This window comes from Sceloporus occidentalis, unplaced genomic scaffold, assembly GCF_023333645.1.
Source record: "Sceloporus occidentalis isolate IW3139 unplaced genomic scaffold, rSceOcc1.0.p SCAF_2, whole genome shotgun sequence".
NCBI classification, from domain to species: domain Eukaryota; kingdom Metazoa; phylum Chordata; class Lepidosauria; order Squamata; family Phrynosomatidae; genus Sceloporus; species Sceloporus occidentalis.
The window spans coordinates 19116040-19139036 of record NW_028316982.1 but is presented as its reverse complement, the minus strand read 5'-3'; the positions used below and the strand labels follow the sequence as shown (position 1 = coordinate 19139036).

The 22997-nt window shown below is 40.1% G+C and overlaps 1 protein-coding gene across 3 annotated transcripts in view; it reads right to left on the bottom strand.

Annotated features, from left to right (window-relative positions):
* PLD1 (phospholipase D1) overlaps nucleotides 1-22997 on the bottom strand; it is a 147177-nt gene that overhangs the window by 30377 nt on the left and 93803 nt on the right. For all 3 annotated transcript variants that reach the window (XM_089508838.1, XM_089508839.1, XM_089508840.1), the window contains 8 exons: nucleotides 20822-20932; nucleotides 18725-18931; nucleotides 17401-17614; nucleotides 15224-15352; nucleotides 14783-14901; nucleotides 13340-13453; nucleotides 6922-7032; nucleotides 5135-5223 (listed from right to left, as the gene is read on the bottom strand). In XM_089508838.1, coding sequence (XP_089364964.1) covers nucleotides 5135-5223; nucleotides 6922-7032; nucleotides 13340-13453; nucleotides 14783-14901; nucleotides 15224-15352; nucleotides 17401-17614; nucleotides 18725-18931; nucleotides 20822-20932 — 1094 coding nt within the window. The remainder of the gene's footprint in view (nucleotides 1-5134; nucleotides 5224-6921; nucleotides 7033-13339; nucleotides 13454-14782; nucleotides 14902-15223; nucleotides 15353-17400; nucleotides 17615-18724; nucleotides 18932-20821; nucleotides 20933-22997) is intronic.

Genomic DNA, 22997 nt, shown 5'->3' with positions numbered 1-22997 from the left:
TGCTAGTCTCCATAAGGTTTCAGATGATTTTATCTCTCAAAGAGACAACATCCTCCCTCATCCTCTCATAGCTATCCTAGTAGGAGAGAACTAGAGCTTCAGGCAACAGTGTTGACTTGGAAACCTCCAAAAGAGATGGATAGAATATTTGCAAGTATTTATTTCCAGGTCAAAAAAACAGGTTTCACTGTGCCAAAGTATTGCAGAAACTTGCCCCATTTTTGTGCAACTTCCTCTTTTTTTTTTTTTTTGCAGAGGAAAAGGGTTTCCTACCTCGAAAACTGTTCTTTGTGCAGGAAAAAAAAGAGGGGGGGGGGGAGTTTGCACAAAACACTCAGATGATTTTCACTTCTCAACTGTCTGGGACCTTTGAATATTGGGAGAATATTGTGGAGGAATAATTGTTTTCTCCTGCAGTGGGGAGAATCTGTCCTTATATGTCTTTGCATGAGAAGACAAAAAAATGATTTATATCCCCATTCTTCAAGGTTGTGTTTTCATCTGTCCTCTGCATAGGAAGGCTACTGCCTTCATTTCACCTACTGTGATTTGACTGAATTGGAATTTGACCTGCCTTTGCCTAATTCTAGCCAATGGGTTTTTCTGCAAGGCCCAAGAACTTAGATAATAACTCTTTCCTTCTGTGCATGAGTCATAAGGAAGCCTCTCATATACTGGTAAATCTTACACTGACTGTCTGCACCTGCTGTGATTCTGATAAGCATCAGCTCTCCCTTTCCCTCTCCAGGCAAGCTTTTCTGTATAAAAATAAATACCTCCACATTATGCTTTCTGTACAAAAAAGAGACTTCCACATTACATGCAAAGATACGTTTGATGTCACCTTTAGTTTGGCCCACAGAGGGACCTCATGAGAATCACATTTTTCACAGTGCTGAGAATATGCAGGGATATATTAAGCATCCTTCCCCCTCCATCATGATGTTGAGTATTTTTGTCTATTTACAAGAAAATCAAGTTGTGAAAAATAAATAAAATGTCAAAGCCTGTTGTGTTCTGCTACTGAATTCAGGCCTGGGGCTTCAACCTGGTTGTGGAGTCCAGGTTATGCAAAGTAGGACTGGAGCCAGAAATGAGGCTGCATGTCTCATTATCAGCAGCAAAGCTGTAGGAAAGAGCTCTGGAGGCTGTGAACTGACTATTTTGCTTTGACAGCAAAGTAATCTGTTGACTCCGCCACCACCTGAATCACAATTATACTAAGGGAAGTACATAACTCTGTAGCATATAAAGAGAAAACTGAGGGAGCGAGTAGAAAAGCTATGTTCGGCACCATGGAAACCTCAGGCTTGCAATTAGAACTATGGAAATGTGTGTGCATTTGCATAATTTCTTCTGCTAACAAGAGCTCCATTTCCCCCCTAAAAAAGTGGAGAATGCCTTTCAGCCACCCGTGAGAATTACAGGAATTACAGAAGCACAAGCGAAGGAACAGCAGATGTGCAAAGATATTGAATGTACAATTCTTGAACAGTCACAGCACTGTAGAACCTGGTTCTGCCCCTGTCTCCTGAACATTGCTTTCTAGTTCAAACAACATGCCACATGGTGGGAGATTTAGGACTGGATTAGCAGCTTCAGTGGGACAGGGGGCAGGAAAATAGCACAGGGGACATCCACTCACCTCATACTACAATTAAACATGGCACTCCCTGTGGTTACATTAAGAAAACAAAGTTAGGACATCCAATAATTGTAGATACAGTTTGCGCCTCTTTTCCACAACTACGAAACACAAAGGTGGATACTTAATACTCTTTTGTCTTTGGCCAACTTCTCTATTTCTATAACATCAATGTTTTAAAGGAAGCTTGTGCTTCTACCTAGCACACTAATATTAGTCCTTTCTACTGCTCAAACAAATTGTTGTTTTAAATAATTAATAATTATATCTTGAATACAATACCTAATTTCAATAACAGCAATTGTCAAATATAGAATTACTGTGTGTGTGTGTGTGTGTGTACTGTGTGTGTGTGGATGTAGCCTTGGTACTACATCCAGTACCTTGGTACTTGAACATCGCAACTGATTATTAGTTACTGTCTGACACTTATGGAACAGCTATTACCTCCTTGTCACTTACTCTACAGGACATCCTGTAAGGTTTAGGCATCCCATGAGAAAGGGTGGCAATGGCATACTACCCTTCAAGGCTAGTGTTAGCTATAGAAAATCTATATCCCTGAGCTGAGTGAGTGAGGGAACTGGGAGCCTAAATGATTGGGTTGGACAGAACCTCTGAGTTTCCCCCTTTCACTCACAGGAGCTTTTGCATAGGTTTCTGTGGGATTTTACATGCTGAATGGACTTAGTTGGATTGGCGTACTGTACACCTTGACTGGGTCTGTGATCAGGCAGACCCAGCTCCACCAGGGATAGCCTGAAGGAAGAGGCTCCTCCCTTCTTAACTGTCATCTTCTGGCCTGAGAGGGAGTGATCAAGCAGACCCAGCTCCACCAAGGATAGCCTGAAGAAAGAGGCTCCTCCCTCTTAACTGTCATCTTCCGGCCTCCTATTCCCCTCCAGCTATGCTGTGATTGTGTGGGGGAGAGGCTAGCGTACCCTAATGAAGTTGTGAGCTATGCTGGCGGTGGTATAATAGCCACTGACAGGGCCTCCCATGCCAGACAGGTCACAACCAAAGGGTCTGACCAAGAGCACCAAAGGGCAGGATGGGCTCTCTAGCCTTATGGCAACCATCCTAGGAGAAGGAAAACTCTAATCCCAAACCCTGGCAGATGGTGCTCGTCTAACCCTGTAAGGTCAACCATCTAAGAGAAGGAAACTCTAATCAAACCTACGACCCGAGGACCTCACTGCCACCGTCCATGCCTGTCAACCTCTGGTTTAAAGGGTGAGGCCAGTTCTGTGCACGCTGCGCTTCACCAGAAAATCCATTGCACAGGCTCGAAGGATACATCCAACGTCATCAGCGCGCTTGTAGAAAGCACGGATGAGTCCTTTCTGAAACTTTGTTCGCGAAGTAAAGCCAAGAAGAAGAAGACACCTTGACTTCAGCTGGAGCCCTGGTGGTGCAGTGGTTAAATGCCTGTACTGCAGCCACTCACTCAGAAACCATGAGTTCAATACCAGCCAGGGACTCAAGCTCAGCTCAGGCTTGCATCCTTCTGAGGCTGCTAAAATGAATACCCAGCTTGTTGGGGGCAGTTAGCTTCCACATTGTAAACCACTTAGGGAGTGCTTAAGTGCACCAATAAGAGGTATAGAAATGCACTTGCTATTGCTACCACTTGCTATTGCTATTGGTACCATCTCCTTCAGGCAGTACACTACCTTGCTTGAATATCTGGTAATTGGCTGAATGTATAAGAGGAAGGCCATGGCAAAGCTCCTCTGAACAAATCTAGCCAAGAAAACCCTGTGACAGGTTTGTCTTATGATTGTCATAAGTCAGAAATGACTTGAAGGTAATAATAACAAAAGTAAGGCAATTCTGCAATGCGCTCTACATGGGGCAACCCTCGTATCATACCCGGAAGCTACAGTTGGTACAGAATATGGCAGCCAGGCTGGTCACTGGCACTTCCAGGACCAGCCATATTACACCTGTGCTCAAAGATCTGCACTGGCTGCCTATTCGCTTCCGGGCACAGTACAAGGTGTTGGTGATTACCTATAAAGCCCTACATGGCTTGGGCCCAGGATACCTGAAGGACCGCCTCTCCCCATACATTCCGCCCCGCACCCTCAGAACTACTGGGCAGCAACTACTTAGGGTTCCTGGGGCTAAACTCTCCTCCACAACGAGGAGGACGTATTCCATCGTTGCCCCAACCTTTTGGAACACGCTGCCCACAGAGCTCCGCTCGGCCACCTCCCTGGCTCAGTTTAGAAGGGACTTAAAAACCCTTCTATTTCGAACTGCATTCCCCGAGTGAAGTCCTAAATGGCCTCCCTCTCTATGTTGACGGCAAGATGGATGGCTGATCGGGGGGTTTTGAAGTTGTTTTTAATTTGTATAATGTGTGTATTGTTTTATTATGTTGTTCACCGCCCTGATCAATGGAAGGGCGGTATATAAATAAAAGTTTTATTATTATTTATTAATTCTGTCCCTATTTAATTAGAGTAATCTGAAATGACTGGTTCTTACTTCTGAGAAGACATAAGGTCACACTGCTAGAATACATTTACACTGTTCTGTTCTTCTACCCATATCATATTCTAAATGGCTTCACAGTGTAAGAAATACAAAACAGAAAATAGATCAAAAAGTAAAACTACACCCTATGACTATTGCCATAAATAAGTGTGTGAAGCAGCAATCTAAAATATGCTGCAAAAACACCAGCAGAAGTAAAATTATGTGCAAAAGATGGGGACAGAGCCAAGCTGGTTAGAGGCTGAAAAGGTCTTTTATGAGCAACTCCTTAAAATCAATACTCCTTCAGCAGTTATGTGACCACCTAGAAAATCAACAGTCATATATTTACTGACTACTACTACAGATGAATGCAGCCACCTGTTAATGGTTGCGGTACTTTAACTACAAACCTACCTTTTGGAAACAACCATAAATATCCCCAACCATTTTTCAGAGAAAACAGTGGCCTGGTGATCTACCAATTCACATTAGAATTCCTGACTTAAAATCCAGCAACTTTTCATCTAAAAATCACCAACATTCCTTTCTCTCTTCACACACACACACACACACACACACACACACTTAAATTGTTAAGAGAATAATGCAAAACAGAAATGCAAAAATTCAAAGATGTTCTCAGTCATTCTGAAGCAGGAAATAAATGAACAACAGCTATTCACTGGACAATGGTTATTTCCACGTTTAAAGGCCCTTGAGATGAATATGTGTCTCCAGGCACAAACATACACAGAGACAAAAAAAAAAAGTATAATCTCCTTAGTGAGATCACTGTGTGAATGAGGAAAAGACAACCATGACAGGTAATTATTGATGACAAACCCACCCAATCTGCAAGATTAATCCAGCCTTCTGAATTGTTTTCATTTTATCCCCCTCCCCTGAAACTGCTGAAAACGTCTGGGCTACAATATTCTGACTAGCCGTAATTAGAAATAATATTTTTCTATTAAATCCTCTGATTATATTTTTGAGCAAAATTACCTGTGGGCTTTGAGGATTCGTTGTGCAATGGCATCACCAATCCGGTTAGATACGACTTTGTCATCAGCACAGCTGATAAAAAACTGGTTCTACAGTGTGGGTAAAAGCAAGAGAAATTATCTGAAAATATTCAATTTTAGTAAAATTGATAGTTACTAAAGGTTATCTGAGATAATGACATCTGCCAAGGCAGCAGATTACCAATTGGGAATTTTGAGGTTCTTTTGAATCTCATCTCACTAACAGTGATGGAACAAATATTCAATAATATTTGAAAATGCTAAAAACATCAATTAATGACATACCCACCCAATCTGCCAGATTAATCCAGCCTTCTAGGATTGTTTCCAACAAAACATTGTTTCCAACATTAAAGTTTATGCAAAAGGTTGTGTATGCTTGTCAGTATTTTTCTGGGAGGAGGGGTCCATAGCTATTAATAGACACTATAAAGGGATTATGACAACCCCCAAAAGTCAAGAATTGGTGTAAGCTCTCAGTGGAACTTAGCATGAATCTGAGTTCAGAATTGATACTTTTTAAAAAAAGCAAAATACTACAGATCCTAGAATCCCATAGTTACTATGAGCAGTGGCCATATTAACCGCAGAATTCTGGAAGCAGTCCTTCTACCACCAAGAGCTAATTTTCCATAATGAATACCAAAATCCTCAGCAACACACAAAATCAGAAGCACTGTGTAAATAAAAAAAATCATCAGCAGACAATTCAGTGTGGAATGGGTTTCTCAGAGGAAGGGAGCTTGATAAATAATGTGCTGATGTATAGGAATAAACTATACACAAGTCCCACTGATACCCACTGGTATCTAAATACTTAACTGTACATAGAGAGATCTTGTAGCACTTTTGAGACTAATTGAAAGAAATTGGCAGCATGAGGTTTTGTAGACTTCAGTCTACTTCCTCAGATTTTGGTGGAGTGGAAGCCAGGTACAGACATATATATGCCATTGGTATGTGAGGATTTCAATACAAATTACAAATCCTTTGTGTGTGGAAATGAAGTTGCAGGTCCAATTTTAATGATGGTTGTTAATGCAGGAAGACATAGGGAACTGGTAACGTTTACCAGCATAGGTACTATTGAGGGCACTACACAAGGACATATCCAGTATCTCCTTGCACAATAATTTTGGCCCTTGTGCAATGGAAGCTGGAATGTTCAGAGGCACAGCTTTAACCACTCACAGCCACTGATTGGTTGTGGGGCTCTTCTCAGGTGCATCCACATGCCACCATACAGTCAGAGAAGACGCAATCTTCACCCTTGTCCAAACTACTACTTCTTTCCCTTTTGTGCAAGAACAGCCACACAGTGCCTAGGTGCAGTTGAACTGCTATTCAGTGGTTGGAGTTGGGGGGAAGTAGGCTGTAGCTGGGAGGAAAAAGGAGAAATCTTTGCATCTTCATCCACCAGTGTAACTGCCTGGAAGTGCTTTACACTTTGTCGGTGGTGCAACAGGTTCTTGGTCCTGGTCTATTGTTACTTTCTCCAGCCTGATCACATATTCAACCACTTTTTGTTGCTACTGTGTGCCTTCAAGTCATTTCCAATTTATGGCAACCCTAAGGCAAACCTATTATGGCAAGATTTGTTCAGAGGAGGTTTGCCATTGCCATTCTCTGAGACTGAGAGTGTGTGACTTGCCCAAGGTCACCCAGTGAGTTTCATAGCTGAGTTGGGAGGTGATCCCTGGTCTCCAGAGTCGCAGTCCAACACTCAAATCATTACACCACACTGGCTCTCATTTGACCACTACGTACCTCTATATATATGTAGTGTGTGCTGTTCTCTATTACACTGACGTAAGCAGCATGGATGGATTCCTCATGATACTTGATCCCAGCAGACCAATCAGCAGCAGAACGCAGCACCTAAAAAGGAAAGTATTCACTTTTTAAAAAACTTCTTAAACATTTATGTATAAGATGAGTTTTAATCTTGCTGCAGTTGTTGGGTCCTGTTGCACTAAATGAAATTGTTGTGGTTGTTGTTAACTGCCCTGGAGTAAACCTTGACTCATGGTGACCCTGTGGATGAGACATCTCCAAGACCTCCTGTCCTCAACGGCTCTGTTCAGGTGCTGCAGGCCCAGGTCTATGGCCTCTCTAATTGATTCCAACCATCTGGCATGTGATCCTCCTCTCTTTTTACTGACCTCTACCATTCCTAGTATTATTGTCTTTTCTGATTCATGCCTTCTCCCCAAATAAAATGTTCTGCTAACTCAGCTCTAAATTCTAAGGAAAATATCTGCACTAGATTCTTTTTTAAAAAAAACTGTCATTACTATGGCTAGCACTACTACATTTAAATACTGAAAAGAATTTCCTAATTGATTCAGTCCCATGACAACTACTTATATTTCCATCATGCAAATAGAAAATGTAAAGTGACAGAGTAGGAAACTGCCATATAGTGAATCAAAACACTATTATGTCCAGTTCATACTTTCTCCTTCAGGAGTGAAGAATACACAGGCCTCCAGATGTTGCTGGACAGGAACTCCTATAAAAATTCACCATGGGCTGGGGCTGATGGAAGCTGCAGTACAGTGTTTGGAGGGCTACTCATTCCCCACCTCTGGTTTATGCTGCCTAGTTGAGGTTTTCCTGGAATTCAGCCAAGCTTCATTCACAGCCTCATAAGAAGATACTGGGGATTTTGCATGCAATGCACTCAGCAATGTCCCTTTCCCAAAAATTTTATAATATAATGAACCTGCAGAACACCTCCAGTATACTAGCAGTATGATCTTTCCTCAGGCTTTTTTTGCGGGAAATGCCAGTCAGATCTGGGCTTGTCATTGCTGCTAGGATAATAAGCAATTCGTTGTTTTTGTTTTTGTGTGCCTTAAAGTTGTTTCCAACTTATGGTGACCCTTATTATGGAATTGTCTTGGAATGATTGAAGATTTTCATACCTGGCTCCATCACTGCTAAAACGTCCTCCAAACGTCCGTAAAAAGTGGGGGAAGCGCCTGTGTCTGAATGCCAGGTATGCTTCCTGAATTGTCATGGAAACATCGCTCCCTGTAGCATTCCTGAATTGTTGCAAGGGGAGTGGATTTCAAATGAACGTAAACTTTGCATTCATAGGAAATCCTCTCCCAGGAACGTTTCAGGGATGCAAAAGAGGGAGCCACATTTCTATGATGATTTAGGAAGCGTGCCTGGCTTTCAGACACAGGTGCCTCCCCCACCCTTTAGAGACGTTTGGAGGATGTTTTAGCAGCGACAGAGCCAGGTATGAACATCATCATTGGCTCAGAGGATTTGTCATTGTGTTCTTTTGAGGAAGCGAGTGCATAACTTGCCCAAGGTCACCCAATGGATTTCCATGGCTGAGCATGGAATCAAACCTGGATCTCCTAGAGTTTTTAGTTCAGAACTCAAACCACTTTACTATACTTGCTCTTTTAAGTACAATGGGCCCTTCCCTTATGCGGGGGATCCATTCCCTCTGTGCAAGGGAAAAACATATATGCTTGAGCTCCATTAACGTGTGCCATTGTTTTTTCCTGTGGCACAGCTTCAGCATAAGTTGAAAGCCATGTATAGTGTGCCCACGTATGGCGCAGGTGCACTGTAATACATTTTTTTAATAAAAGAACTGCCCATCCCACAGTCTCAGTGATCACCCTGCATGTGCTCTTTGCTCCTTAAGAATACAAACAATTGAATCTCCACTCCTCCAAAGTCTTCAGAATCATAGAATCATAGAGTTGGAAGAGACCACAAAGGCCATCCAGTCCAACCCCCTGCCATGCAGGAACTCTCAATCAAAGCATACCCAACAGATTATTATTAACCTTTATTTATAAAGCGCTGTAAATTTACACAGCGCTGTACATACAATCTTTTTAATTGGACGGTTCCCTGCCCTCAGGCTTACAATCTAAAAAGGCACGACACAAAAGGAGAAGGGAGTGGTGGAGGGGAAGGGGCCTTTCTAGTAGGATAATACATATAAAATACATAGCAATACAGGAAATGATTCAATAAAACAGACAACAAAGAAACATCAAATAGCCATCCAGCCCCTGTTTAAAGACTTCCAAGGAGGAGGAATGACTGGGGAAAAGAGAATGAGAGAAAGCCTCCCTAAAAATGTACTTTCTGTCACAGTGGTAACACATTCAGGATGTGGGTGTTATTAGGACAAGCTCCATGGCTGAATACAGAAATTTGAATTGGCTTCCTGGATCAAGCTCAGTAATTTAGCCACAGAGAAATGTCTGTAATCTGGTGCCAAGAAATCACTATACTATCTGGGGATGATCAGAGTTGCAGTCCAGCTCCTGTTACTCAACTAAAGAAGGTGGAACACATTTGGAGGCACCAGGTTAAGCAAGGTTGTGCAAGAGCATTATCCCATCTCTTAACATGCAGTTGGATGTACTGGTATAGAATTAGATGTTCCAGTAGCTACATGCTATTGTGATCCCACTTTAAGTTGTCTTGAATTTTAACAGAAGAGAATAATAAATAAAATGAAAACTGAAAAAGTAACTTGTGGGGTATCACCAGAGACAAGCACAGTTTGGTTGGGAACCTTTGACCAGCATAAACTTAGATCTTTAAACAAGCCTTGTTACCCAAATATAGATGAGTGTCATGCAAAAGGCTGGTACTCCACCATGCCATTGTTAAATGGTCAGGTAAAAATATAATATGAACTATTTGAGGCTGCAATGTGTTTGTCTTTGGGTTTAATACAGAAACTACTTGAACTTCTTTCAACATGTTCCTTCTCAGGTAGCAGTAGCCTGACCCATCAACAACCTCAATATATCAAAAGAAAAAAGCTCTGTAATTCTAGTGAAGATTCTATCAATTGTTTTCATTTTATATGTGATGGATGATAAACATCATTCAGTTTGAGGTGAAGTTTCTCTACTCAGAAATAAATTTTGTCAAGCTGGGAAACTCATCTGATGAAAACACCGGCTGTCAGTTCATAAAGCTTGGGGATGATGGATCATTTTCAATCTCACAGCTTCACAGTAAGATGCAGTCTTACTAAGGACTAAGCCTGAAGGAAGGAGACTCTGACCTCCATAACTGCCATCTGCCGGCCTGAGGGGGAGTTCACCAGGCAGGTCCAGCTCCATCAGGGCTAGCCTGGAAGAAGGAAGAGCCCTCCCTCCAATCCATCTGCCTTGGTCCAGGCCTTAGAGGGAGAGAAGAACCACTGGACCTCATCCCCTTTCCCTCCATCATTCCCTTCTCCTTTTGTTTTGTGTCTTTTAGATTGTAAGCCTGAGGGCAGGGAACTGTCTGATCAAAAATAATATTGTAAGCCGCCCTGAGAGCCATTAGGGCTGAAGGGCGGGATATAAATACCTAAATAAATAAATGCAGTCAATCTACTCATACAGTCTCCTACTTGAAACTTCTTTTCAGCCTTTCCACTGAGCAGTTGCTACACACAGACATGGTATGCTGCCTCAAAATTATTTCCCACAGTGGAGTCCTCCAAACCATGAGACAAAAGACAGAGTAGGCTCAGTGAGACAAGGGTACTCTCTAAATGTGACTTGAGTATTGCATTGTCAACTGAAACTAAAACTTTAAAACAGTCAGCTGATTTCACAAACCAATAGAGGTCCTATAAAACCTTGCCTTTAAATCAGTAACTCTGTTGAGGTAACTCAGCAGCAAAACATATTTTCTCCTTCTATATTTGACAGTGGTAGAGCCCTGATTCAACTATGGGAGGAGCAGCAGAAAAATCAAGAATGGATTTCCTGCCCCATGGTGGTGAACTCACTGACCGCCCATGCAGTTAAAAGAATGAAAACACTGCTCACTGTTAGAAGACAAGATTGTCAGTCACACTCTTTTTCACATCCTTACTCTAATATCCTAGAACCAATTGAAAAATTATATTCCTGCTTGGCTCACTTATTTAAAATTATTAATGATCTGAAAGTTTACAGTCCTGCCAACGGCCTCTTTAATACAACACTTGTTCTATCATTCACATATATATCTGAATGCTACTCACTACTTGTTTCTGTGTTCAAAAAGCTACTTTGATTGAATGGATTTGGTAAAAGAAGCCCAGTGTACTAGATACAGTTTGGAAATGCTGCCATTTGGCAACTCTCAGCTAGCTGCAGTGCCCAGACCAATTTAGAGATGGAACAAATGCAATTTGCAGGGAATAATTTTCTAAACAAATCGAGCCCACAAAATGTTTTAGGAGCAATCTGTGGTCTCCTCACATGCCTTTGGCTATTTGCACTCTTCAACCTATTTAATGGTGAATTGATTTTTGCCATGGGAGTAAGTCAAGAGTTTTCTGCAGATTTTTGTTTCTACATGCATAAATGGAGTTCAGTGCCACTCTAGCCTATCACTCTAATTGGTTTGTACATCAAATGTATGGGTATGCATACTCCAGACTAGTTGAGTATAACACCTTTTGCCATGATGCCAGTTTTTCATTATGTTATGGGCTTTCAAAACTGACTTATGGCAACCCTATTATAGGGTTTTTTCAACAAGATTTATTCAGAGGAGATGTGTCATTGCTTTCCTCTAAGGCTAAAAGAATGTGACTGTCCCAAAGTCGCTCAGTGGGTTTCTATCATTGAGCAGAGATTTGAACCTCGGTCTCCCAATCCTAGTCGTAACACTCAGACCATTACACCATAATGTCAGATTCATAGAATTTTAGAGTTTGGAGTGACCACAAAGGTCATCTGCTCTAATCCTCAGTCATGCAGGAATATACAGATAAAGCACTCCTGAAAGATGCCCATGCAACCTCTGTTTAAAGACCTACAATGATGGAGAGTCTACCACCCTCTGAGGTAATCTATTCCACTGTCAAATATCTCTTACAGTAAAAAAAAAAACCTAATGTTAAGATGGAATCTCTTTTAGTGTTGTTTGAACACAGTGATACATATTCTAATCTTTGGAGCAGCAGAAAGCAAGCTGGTTCCACCTTCTACAATGGGATCCCTTCAGATATTTAAAGATGGCTAACCTAGTTGGGGACTAAAGTCTAATGAAGTTACCCCAACCAGTTGCATCTGATTAATGGCACTTTGTAGTTTAACTCTTGCTTGGACAGGGGATATGACTGTGGTTTTGAACTAATATGTCTTGAATGTGGTGCTGTATTACACAATATGATAAGAGTTGTTTGCGAGGTGATGGCAGCCTACTCATTGTTGTGTGTTTACTTGATCATGCAGTCCTATCCTTACTTTTTATCCTTACTTTTTATAAACTATCATTTGTTTACATTCTCCAATCTGCCTGTATATGAACCTATGGTATAAAACTAAGTTATGTTTTAAATTGGAATTTTGTAATTGTGCTGGCCAAATAGCTGTAATAAAGTTGTTGTTGTTGTTGTTGTTGTTGTTGTTGTTGTTATAGATGGCTGCACCTCTCAGTCTTCAGTTCTCCAAGATAAACATATCCAGCTCCCTAAGTCGTTTCTCACAAGGCTTGGCTTCCAGACCCTTGATTGTCTTATTCGCCCTTCTCTAGACACAGTCCAGCCTTCATGAAATTACCCAGGACCAACTGATCTTGGCACAAGGAGATCACAGTGAGTCGGGAGAAGGGAAAACTTTCTGAACTTGATTCTACCTTGGATTAAACATTTTGTGTCTAGGCCTCTGGCTCTAGAAGATAATTTATGTAAAAGATGCTGCAGTCAAGTCCTGGTAGAGTTGTGGGTAATCACAAAGTTTGGAAATGATCCAGGAACTCCAGCAGTGCCTATCTCAAATATTCAGAATCAATCACAAAGCCTACAAATAATGGCTACAAAACATAATGATTACCAATACATACTGACAGCAGTATTTTCAAACATTCTCTAATGATGAATAATTAATCGGGATCTGAAACACATTTATTGGGAAACCAACTCCACGAAACTCATAGGGATTGCTTCTGAGTAAATGTGTTACTCTTTTTAAAATAGAGTTTGATGTTCTATTGCTTTTCAATCAAAAATTTCCACAGCCACAGTGTCCCATAATATGTCAAGGATTTAGTGCTATCTATTAAAAGAAAGTGACATTTGATCTAGTAGTTTATGACAGATTCAATTTAAGGGATGTTTTACGAGGCTTCTCATGAGAGAAGTCTAAAATCTAACCTCACAGCAATGGGGCAATAATAAATTTTATGTGTCAAACACCAATCTTACCTGCACATTGGCACATATAGCCTCAGGGACTTGGTACTTCAGTTCATCAGCTGTTCGTTGAGATTTTGGCAACAGGAAAGGATAGGACAGAGATCTATATTTGGGTTTCATGATCTTGGTGATAAAACAAAAAACAGCAACAATGAAATGGATAAAAATATATTCTCAGACTAGAGTATATTCAATTTTAATATCATCCTGAGGCTGAAATTGCAGACATATTTTCCTGGACAGAAGTGGGACTTAATTATGAATAAGCATGGATTAAGATTGCACTGCATATTTCTGAATTGCATTTTGGGGTGTTTCTCACCTATTGCAGAGAATGATATTATTCCCACATTTAGAATTGTGACTAACTTCTCAGTGTTAATGTTGCTTGATTCAGCTGGAACTGCTGAAATAAAAGTTCTGTTTGCAAGTTATAGTTAGAAATGTTTTGAGCTGAAGTGATTTTCCTGCTAATGCAACTTGAAACACAAACACTACTTCACAGAATGTTTCTCAATGAAATGTAAAAGAAATGTTGGGCTTTAGCACCATGAAAACCTCAGATCTGAATATTTATAAACATTGAATTCAAGATTAAATGGTATGAATTTGAACTTGGTGATTTGTTTTCAGTTGTCATTTTTTAAAAATGCTCCAACTTTCTTCTCCTTTAGAAAGGATATGTCTACTTCAAGTCATATATCTTTGTCTTTTCCCCTTTTTGTTCTTTCTTTCTGCCATTTTACTACTTTGTCTTATTCTAACAGTCTGGAAAGTGTTCTTCCCATTTTCAAACAAACCTTCTGACCATTCTTCCTCCTGCCTATTTTCAATATGATGTGTATGCCTAAAAGTTTGCAGAATACTTCACCAAGAAAGGGGCATTTCTGCAACCTATATGAATAATGTTCAGTTGGCTCTCTGTATCTGCAGATATTTTCCAACTATCCACAGCTTAAAAATATTTAAAAATACATAAATTCCAAAAAAGCCAACTTTGATTTTGCCATTTTATATAGGTGACAACGTTTATTACACCACGGTATAAAATGGGACTTGAGCATTCATGGACTTTAGTATCCACAGAAGGTTCTGGACCTCCGAGGGCCCACGGTATATCGAACAAAAGTGTAGTGAAATGTTTATTCTGAAGAAAACCTCCTATAAGGTGAGGCAAATCAGAATACCAAATGCCAGATTTTCAGGCTTCACCAGTTTCACCCAAAATTGCCCCATAGTTTCTAGACACAGCGACTAGAAACTTGCTTTTTAAAAACAAAGAAAGAAAGAAAGAAAGAAAGAAAGAAAGAAGAAAGCTGAGGTACTAAGATGAAGGGCAGTCTTATTCTGTACTTGTGACATCTTGGGACAGTTCTGCACAGGCAGCAGAATAATGGGGCAGGTGGATTGCATAAATGTAACTCTCTGTGCACCAAAACCCCCTACACTTACCTTTGTGAAATTCCAACGCTGAATGAAGTGGCGAGCCACATCCCGTGCAGCTTTACCATGCACCACAGAGGCAATGTCATGCCATGGCATCCTTGGCATAGTGTAGCGATCAATGAAATCTATGTAGGTACAAAAGGAAAGATGCATCATTTTCCGAAAGTAGTATCAGCTGCTACTTTCCATGGGCAGATGCTTTCTATCGTCATCTGGTTGGTTAGTGTGGGAAGGAAATGCTGGACTGGATAGTTCTCCATTTGTGTTTCAAACTCATTTCCTCACACTGTGATGTTCCATAGAAACATTCTTTTCAATAATTACTTATAAAAAATTGTTCTCAATTCTTTTAAAATTGTTTTTTTTAATATATGTGATATAAGGAGTTCCCCTGACCACAGACAAAAAAGAATGTAGGCTGTCATAATCAGGAGAAAGAATACATACCAGCAAAGGGTTTATCAAGCTGAACCCAGTCTTTGAAGACAAAGTTGCAATAATCTTTTCCATGCCAAAATCGGGTTTCACCAAGAAGCTCTCCAACACCTGTCTTCAAGCTGCGGATCGAACCTTTATCTGTCCCAAATAGTCCAACACATACAGATTTTAAGAACTTCTTATTAATGGGTTCTTTCAACATAGTATAAATAATATTAGCACTGAGCAAGAAACATTTTAGTATGGTGACGTAAACTACTTCCTGGATCCAATCATACTGCAGTCATATACTTACTTCTTTCCTTCGATTATCTTTACATTTTGTGCCAAGGCTCAGTGGCAGAGCCCCTCCTTTGCATGTAGAAGTTCCCCAATGCAATCCCTGGCACCTTCAGGCAGGATGGGGAAAAGCACTGAAACCCCCCCCCCCAACATTGAAAGTATAAACTGAGATGGACACCATTGTTGAATCCAGAGTTCAATGCCACCCCTAGAGATACAACCTTTGATGAAAGTGGAAGTGATCGGATGTCCAATTCTGTTTTTAAAAGCTTTTTTAAAATTAAAAGAAGCTGCATGAGATGGCACAATTCTTGGAGGCATGTGGAAGCAAGACTATTTTTTTTATCTTTTGGCGGGCAGGTGGGCTGGCTCAAAAAGTGGATGGAATTTGCATGTGGCATACGTATTTCCCACCTCAGTACAGATAACACTAAGCTAGATGGGCCAACAGTCTGACTCACCATCTCCAGGAGACAGGGTTTGAATCCCTACCAGCCATGGAAACCCACGGGTGACTTTGGCAAGACACACTCTTTTAGCCTCAGAGAGAGGCAATGGCAAAACAGATCTGAACAAATCCTGGTAAGAAAATCCCCTTGATAGGGTTGCCATATTTACCATTATGGGGTTGCTGCTGCTCATAATTAGCAAAGGCACAAAGAAGCACGCAAATCATTTCTATGACTGAGTCACTCTGGCTGCATCCGCACTACAGAAATAATCCAGGTTAACACAATTTTAACTGCCATGGATCAGTGCTATGGAATTCTGGGAATTGTAGTTTTGTGAGACATTTAATCTTCCCTGTTAGAGAGCTCTAGTGCCTGACCAAACTACAACCCCCAGAATTTCATAGCACTGAGCTATGGTAGGTAAAGTGGTGTCAACTTGGATTATTTCTGCAGTGCAGACACAGCGTCTATTTACATTAAACGATGGTGTTACTGAATCACTTCGCAGGACTGCTGTAACAATTATTGTATAATATATGTAATGTGCTTATTGTGTAATAATATAAAATGTAATGTATATAAATATTGTGATTTCTTTTTACTATGTCTGCTTTATGTTTTGAATCTTAAGGTACTCATTTTATCTGCATGCATGTTATCTCTCTGACTTGTCTCTGTCTGTCTGTTTGTCTATCTGTCTAAGGTACTTCTGTGAAACATCAAAACTCTATTTCTCTGTAGTATTACATGTGTTAACATTTTATGCAGACTGCCTTGGGAGGCATTTAGTTCTGAATGGTGGTGCAGAAATATTGACAACTATTTTGATATGGATATATACTGACATATGTACTGATATACTGATATTGATCATATTGCTAAGTAATTTTTTTCAAAACAGTTTTAATTAAATTTACTACACACATTGTATATAAAACATACCAAAAACTAACATAATTTATTCCACATATTATTCAACCTATGATATATCCTTTCCCCATCAGCATCATCTCTTCATACCACACACCATTCAACCATTAACTTCCTCTTAGCAACACTTAATTGTTATAATTATATGCATCATATGTCTTATCTTCCAATTAATTGTTAATTCTAACATCAAATTTATGAAGCTGTTCTTATCACTGTAAGCTTCATTATCTCTCTTAGATTATCAGCTTCAATCCAAAAAACAACTATCACAAAGTCACCCCATGTATTACTTATATATGTTGTTACTATATTTTAGTCTCATAATACTGATAAGTAATTCTTGGGGCATCTTCTCCCCATCACATCTCACAGATTACAAAGAAAATAAATGCAGCAACTCTTCCTTCTGAACTGTTCAGGCAGTGCTTCTGTCAGGATCTGCATCATGCCCACCACTTCTTGTCTTATCCCATATAACAGCTGCAGTTCTCACCAATACGGCAGCAATAACTCACTCACTCGACTCGCTGTCTACGCTGCTCACGCTATCTGCATGATGCAGGCCATGACGGTGGAGCTGCTTGTAGATGCTGAACCTGGCAAATTTCCTAGTTCTCCCTATTCCTTTCATTTTTGAAGGATCCGGTGGGTCGTCGTAATTTCCATATGACAGTTTCACTGCAGGCTCTACTGGAGGTCCAGCAGTTGATGGGTCAGTTGTTTCTGCTAAAGACTGAGGACAGAAAAGGGACAGGTAAGGGCCAATCTGACTAGAAAGAAAGAAAGAAAGAAAGAAAGAAAGAAAGAAAGAAAATAATGTAGGATAAGAGAATCATTGAGTTGGAAGGGACTGCAAGGGTGATCTAATCCAGGAAGGGGCAACTGTGGCAGCCTAGGTTTCTGCATTAGACCCGAGCAGGCCTTGGAAGGGTGCACCCTCCACTGCATGTACTTTCACTCTCTCTCTCTCTCTCTCTCTCACACACACACACACACACACAGACAAAACCAAACCCTTTTTGCCCTAAGATGCCCCCAAACACTGCATCTTGGGACCTCTTTTAAAAACAAAAGGCGAATGGAATTAACTTTCTATTCATTTCTTGTTTCAAAGCCCTCTGCCCCAAAATTTGTTGGAAATGCCCCCCACAGTCAAAAGAGCCCTGCATAAGAGCATGCATATACAGTGGATCCTTGTTATCTGCTGGGGTTCGGTTTTAAGATCCCCCGTGGATAACAGCATCCTTGGATGCTCAAGTCCCATTATATAAAATGGCATAGCAAAATGATGTCTCTTATATAAAATGGAAAATCCAGGTTTGCTATTTGGAACGGATACTTTTTTGGAATATTTTCAAGCCATGGATGCTTGAATCTGTGGATAAGGAGGGCCGTGTGTGTGTGTGTGTGTGTGTACATATATATAAAATGTACATTATAATGTTGCAATTTTCTTTACTTTTTGCCCCCCCCCCCCCAAAAACACAAAAATTAATGAAAATGTCCTCTACACCCCTTGAGGACAGTTTGGGGCATGTTGGACCAAAGAATAATTGACCCTTTCCATCCAACTGCCACTGTCCTGGCCTCCGAGGGAAAGAAGAATGGTCAGGATCAGACTTAATCCTCTTTCCCTGTGCCATTCCCTTTTCCTTGTGTGTCATATCTTATTTACATTGTAAGCCTGAAGGCAGGGAACTGTCAAATTAACAATTTGTAAGTACTCTGAGAGCCTTTGTGGCTGACAAGTGGGGTATAAATACTGTAAATAAATAAATAAATAATCTCAGATATTTCACATATTTATGCATTGCATGTCCAATATTACAGAAATCATATTTACAGAGAGATTTGTTGAAGACTCTGACTTGGTGTTTGTCATCCGTTTTGCACTGCCAACATCAGTCAGTCGATGTTCGTTGTCATCCCATCTGCCATAAGCCAAGTCAATGCCTCCAACGAAAGCGATGGACTGGTCAATGATCACCAGTTTCTCATGGTGAGCCCACAAATACACAGTAGATGACACATGATCTGGGTGCCTCATTACCTTCATAAGGGGAAAATGAGGTGCATTATCAGTAAAGGGTATTTTCTAGGTGAAAGGCAGCATACAAATGAAATGAAATGAATTAATTAAAACAGTCAGGGAGGATAGGGTTTTCTATAGAGTTACAAATCTATGTTTATTTTAATTCTAAAATTTTTCTCTCCTCTAGGAGAAATTAAGAGAAGTTTTGCACATTTTTATTTATTTCATTTATATATACCATGGAAGACCCAAGGTGAGAGCCAGTGTGGTGTAGTGATTTGACTATGACTGGAGGCCAGAGTTCAAATCCCCTGTCTGACCATAGAAACCCACTGGGTGACCTTAGAGGGAGGCAAAAGCTAACCTCTTCTGAATAATAATTGGAAAGAAACCTTTGTGATTAGTTGCCATAAGTTGCAAGCAATTTGGAGACACACAGCACCAACAACACCCAAAGCATTATAAGACTCATCATCATCATCATCATCATCATCATCATCCAGCAATAACAATAGTAATAATGTATTGAATTATTATTTCAATTTCACAATCTCTGCAGTCTCATTGGCTGAAGTTTTAGAAAACCAATTATCTGAATTTAATCAAAGAATCGAAGAATCAGCGAGGTATTGTCAGATAATGTAGCATGTTCCCAGTAGTGTCACTTTTTGTAACTGTGCTAATGTGATCTTATCTATGGCATATTTTTCCCCAGTGCTTTTTAAAAACACATTGTATGAAGATTTTTTTCACGAACAACAATATGTGTAATTATCAACCTATTATAAAGCACTGAGGGGCTGAATCATATGTTCAGCTGAGAGCTGGATTTGGGCACATAATGAGAGCTATAAAATAGTATGGAGAAAATGTAATTTGAAGCAGAGGAGTAGTGGTCTGGTGCTTAATCCTCCTACTGCCTGTGACTTCACTGCAGTAATTTTTCCTCACAATGTAGAAAGAGCATGCGCATAACATGGCAGCTAGAGGGAGAAATAGTTGTCAGCAAGAGTGGCAAGCCTGTTTAAGATTAACCATCCATTCTCACTTCAAATTGCATCATCTGATCAGTACATGACAGCTGTTCCATGGAGGCCCCAGTTCCACGAATTTAGGTCTCAACCAAATATGTAGTTCTGGTCCAAAATTTCCCAAAATCATGATATGGAAAATCTGGACATGGCAAAATTGTTCAGCATCAGAATTTCCATGCAAAATTTAACCATGGTCAGCCATGTAGGAATTATATAGCACAAAACCCATTATTTTCTGTGCAAGAACTTTTTTTTTATTCTGAAAAAACGATTCTCTGTACAGAATGTTTGGTCCCTGAGCAGAAATGTTTGGGCTTTATTGGTACAAAACAACAACAACAACAAACAGGTTTGCTCTACAGAAAATCCCATGTTTGCACAAAAAATGAGGGTTTTCTGTTTGTTTGCATAGAATTAAATCTCAACCTATAAATACTCTATGGAGTTTACTCAATATTAATCTCAACTTGTAAATACTCTATGGAGTTTATCACATGAAGGTGATTGGGAATTTATCCTATGAATATCCTGGAAAAATAGCGTAATCTTTTAACATGTTAACTTTTTAATATGTTTTTAGCTTTTTAAAAAATATTTATACTATTTTAAATTTGTTGGACTGCTCTGTAGAAGAAGGGTAAGATATAAATATTTCAAGAACAACAAGAATAATAATGAATTGGGTGCATTGGATGCTTTACATTAAATTAATTCAAAGGAAGGAAAGAAGGTAGCCAAATTATGAATATCACATTTACAGGAGTTAAGTTTACCCTGCATACGATAGATTTATCATGTATGCTTTTATACTTGTACTTATGCCTTACCATAAAAAGAAATAAACAAGCATGTATGTTAAAATGGTTATAAATACCTTGATGTTGGGATGTAACCGCATTAGGGTACGCTTGGTGTACTCGCTGTTGATGCCAAGAGCAAGCTCCACCTCTTTGTAGATCATGACAAAGATTTTCACTCCTTGTTGCTGTCAAGAAACAAAGCATGATTCAGATCATGTATATATTACTACTCGGGCAAAGCAAGAATGTTACTTAATTTACTTTCAGAATGCAATTGAGTTGTTTGAAGAGCAATATTGCTGCATTTTTACTAAAAGGAAAACGGGGGAAAAAATCCAAAGCCTGTTGCCTGTGGACATTGAACAATATAACTCTTGTCCTTATTTGGCTGCTTCTAGTCATTGGCTAGGCCAGCATGGTCTAGTGGTTTGGCTGTTGGACTAGGATCCTGGGTTTGAATCCTTATTAGGCCATGGAAACCCACTAGTGATCTTGGCATGTCACACCCTCTCAGCTTCAGGGGAAGCCAGTAGCAAATCTTGCCAAGAAAACACTGATAGGTTTACCTTAGGGTTGCCATAAACTGGAAATAACTTGAAGGCACCCAACAAGAAGTCACTGGCTATGCATGACACTTCCTGAGGCAACTCTGCCTGTATGCTTAGATAAACAGAGGAAGCCTACTTCACTTTACCATCTTCTGAAGCAAAGGAAATTATTCCTAGTTGTGCCTATTTCATAGTGGCACTTTGCAGTAGAATGCCTTCCATGGGGATGTTCTTTCAACCTCTAATGCTCTTCTTCTAAAAGCAAATATAAAAAATTCCTCTACAGGAAAGCCTTTGAAGGATGTTAGCTATTTCTACTGCACTGTTGTCTAAGTATTTCTACCTATATGTTGCTTTTGGATTTGCCTTTCCATTTGTTGTTGTTGTTGTTGTTGTTGTTGTGTGCCTTCAAGTCGCTTTTGATTTATGGAGACACTAAAGCAAACCTATTACAGGGCCTTCTAGGTCTGAGAGTGTTTGATTTGCCCAAGGTCACCCAGTAGGTTTCCATGGCCGATTGGGGAGTTGAACCCCATTCCCCAGAGTTGTAGTCCAATGCGCAAACCATATCATGCTGGCTCTCTGCCTTTCCATACTACTAGCTTATAAGCAGGATGAACCATAGAAACATATTGCTGGGCCCGATGGGACATTGTGTTCAACCCCTTGCTCAAAGCAGGATCTCCAACTAAAGCTTGCCCAACAGGTGGTTGTCCAGAATGTTTCTGAAGACTTCCATATGGAATTACACTTATATCTTATCAGTGGATTTCCCAAAGGCATATGGTTAGCCTGTGTCAGAACAGACTGTTGAGTTAGATAAGCCTTTGGTCCAACCCAGGATGACCTCTGAACGTATGATACGTTTATATGTGCTCGAAGCTTAGAGACTGCTGGATTTTCCATTCAGGCCTAAAGCACAGGACAACACTGAAAGAAAGAGCCAACTTTGCTCACCTTTTTGACCCATAAGAACTTGGGTAGGCAATTAAACTGCATTGGCAAAAATCTTTTAGACTGATGATGATTGAAGTATCCCATTAAAATTAGCTTTCACCAAAAACTCAATAACAGGTCCAGCCAACATAACAATAACATATGAACACAGCCAAATGATACTCCCTTGTAATTCGATCTCTATCTTCTTGAAGTAGATCGATGCCTACCATTAGCAATGCAATGAGAATCCATTTGGAATGTAGACATATATAATAAATCATCCCATGAGGGGATGGTATCTTTCTGAAAGATCCATTTCCACTACCCTTTCAATTGTTATTTGCATCATTTACAGCAGAGAAAAGTCTGTGGTCTAGAATACAGCTGCCATTAGACAGGAATACAGGAAAAGGGGTTAGTCAATCCCCTCCATTCTGTTATGAAAAGGATCTAGCCTTTTTGAGTGGTTAAGTTGATTACTTGAAAAGTTGCATGGTCTGGATCATTGATGGGTAATTTGCAGCCAAGGAGAGGCTTCATAGGCATGATTCTCCTGTTTTCTGACATTTGTTATTCCTTCTCCTTTCTCCAAAGGGGAGAGGCAAGAAAAATTAGTACAGAGCAAGAAGCAGTAAAAGCTGGGGCGGTGGGCTCACTCAAAGTAGGGCAAAGTGATTTCAAACAGGGTCAGCCTAATTGGCTGGGAGATGTTGCATCTTGAAGCATCCACACTTTAAGTACTCTTGTTGTTGTGTGCCTTCAA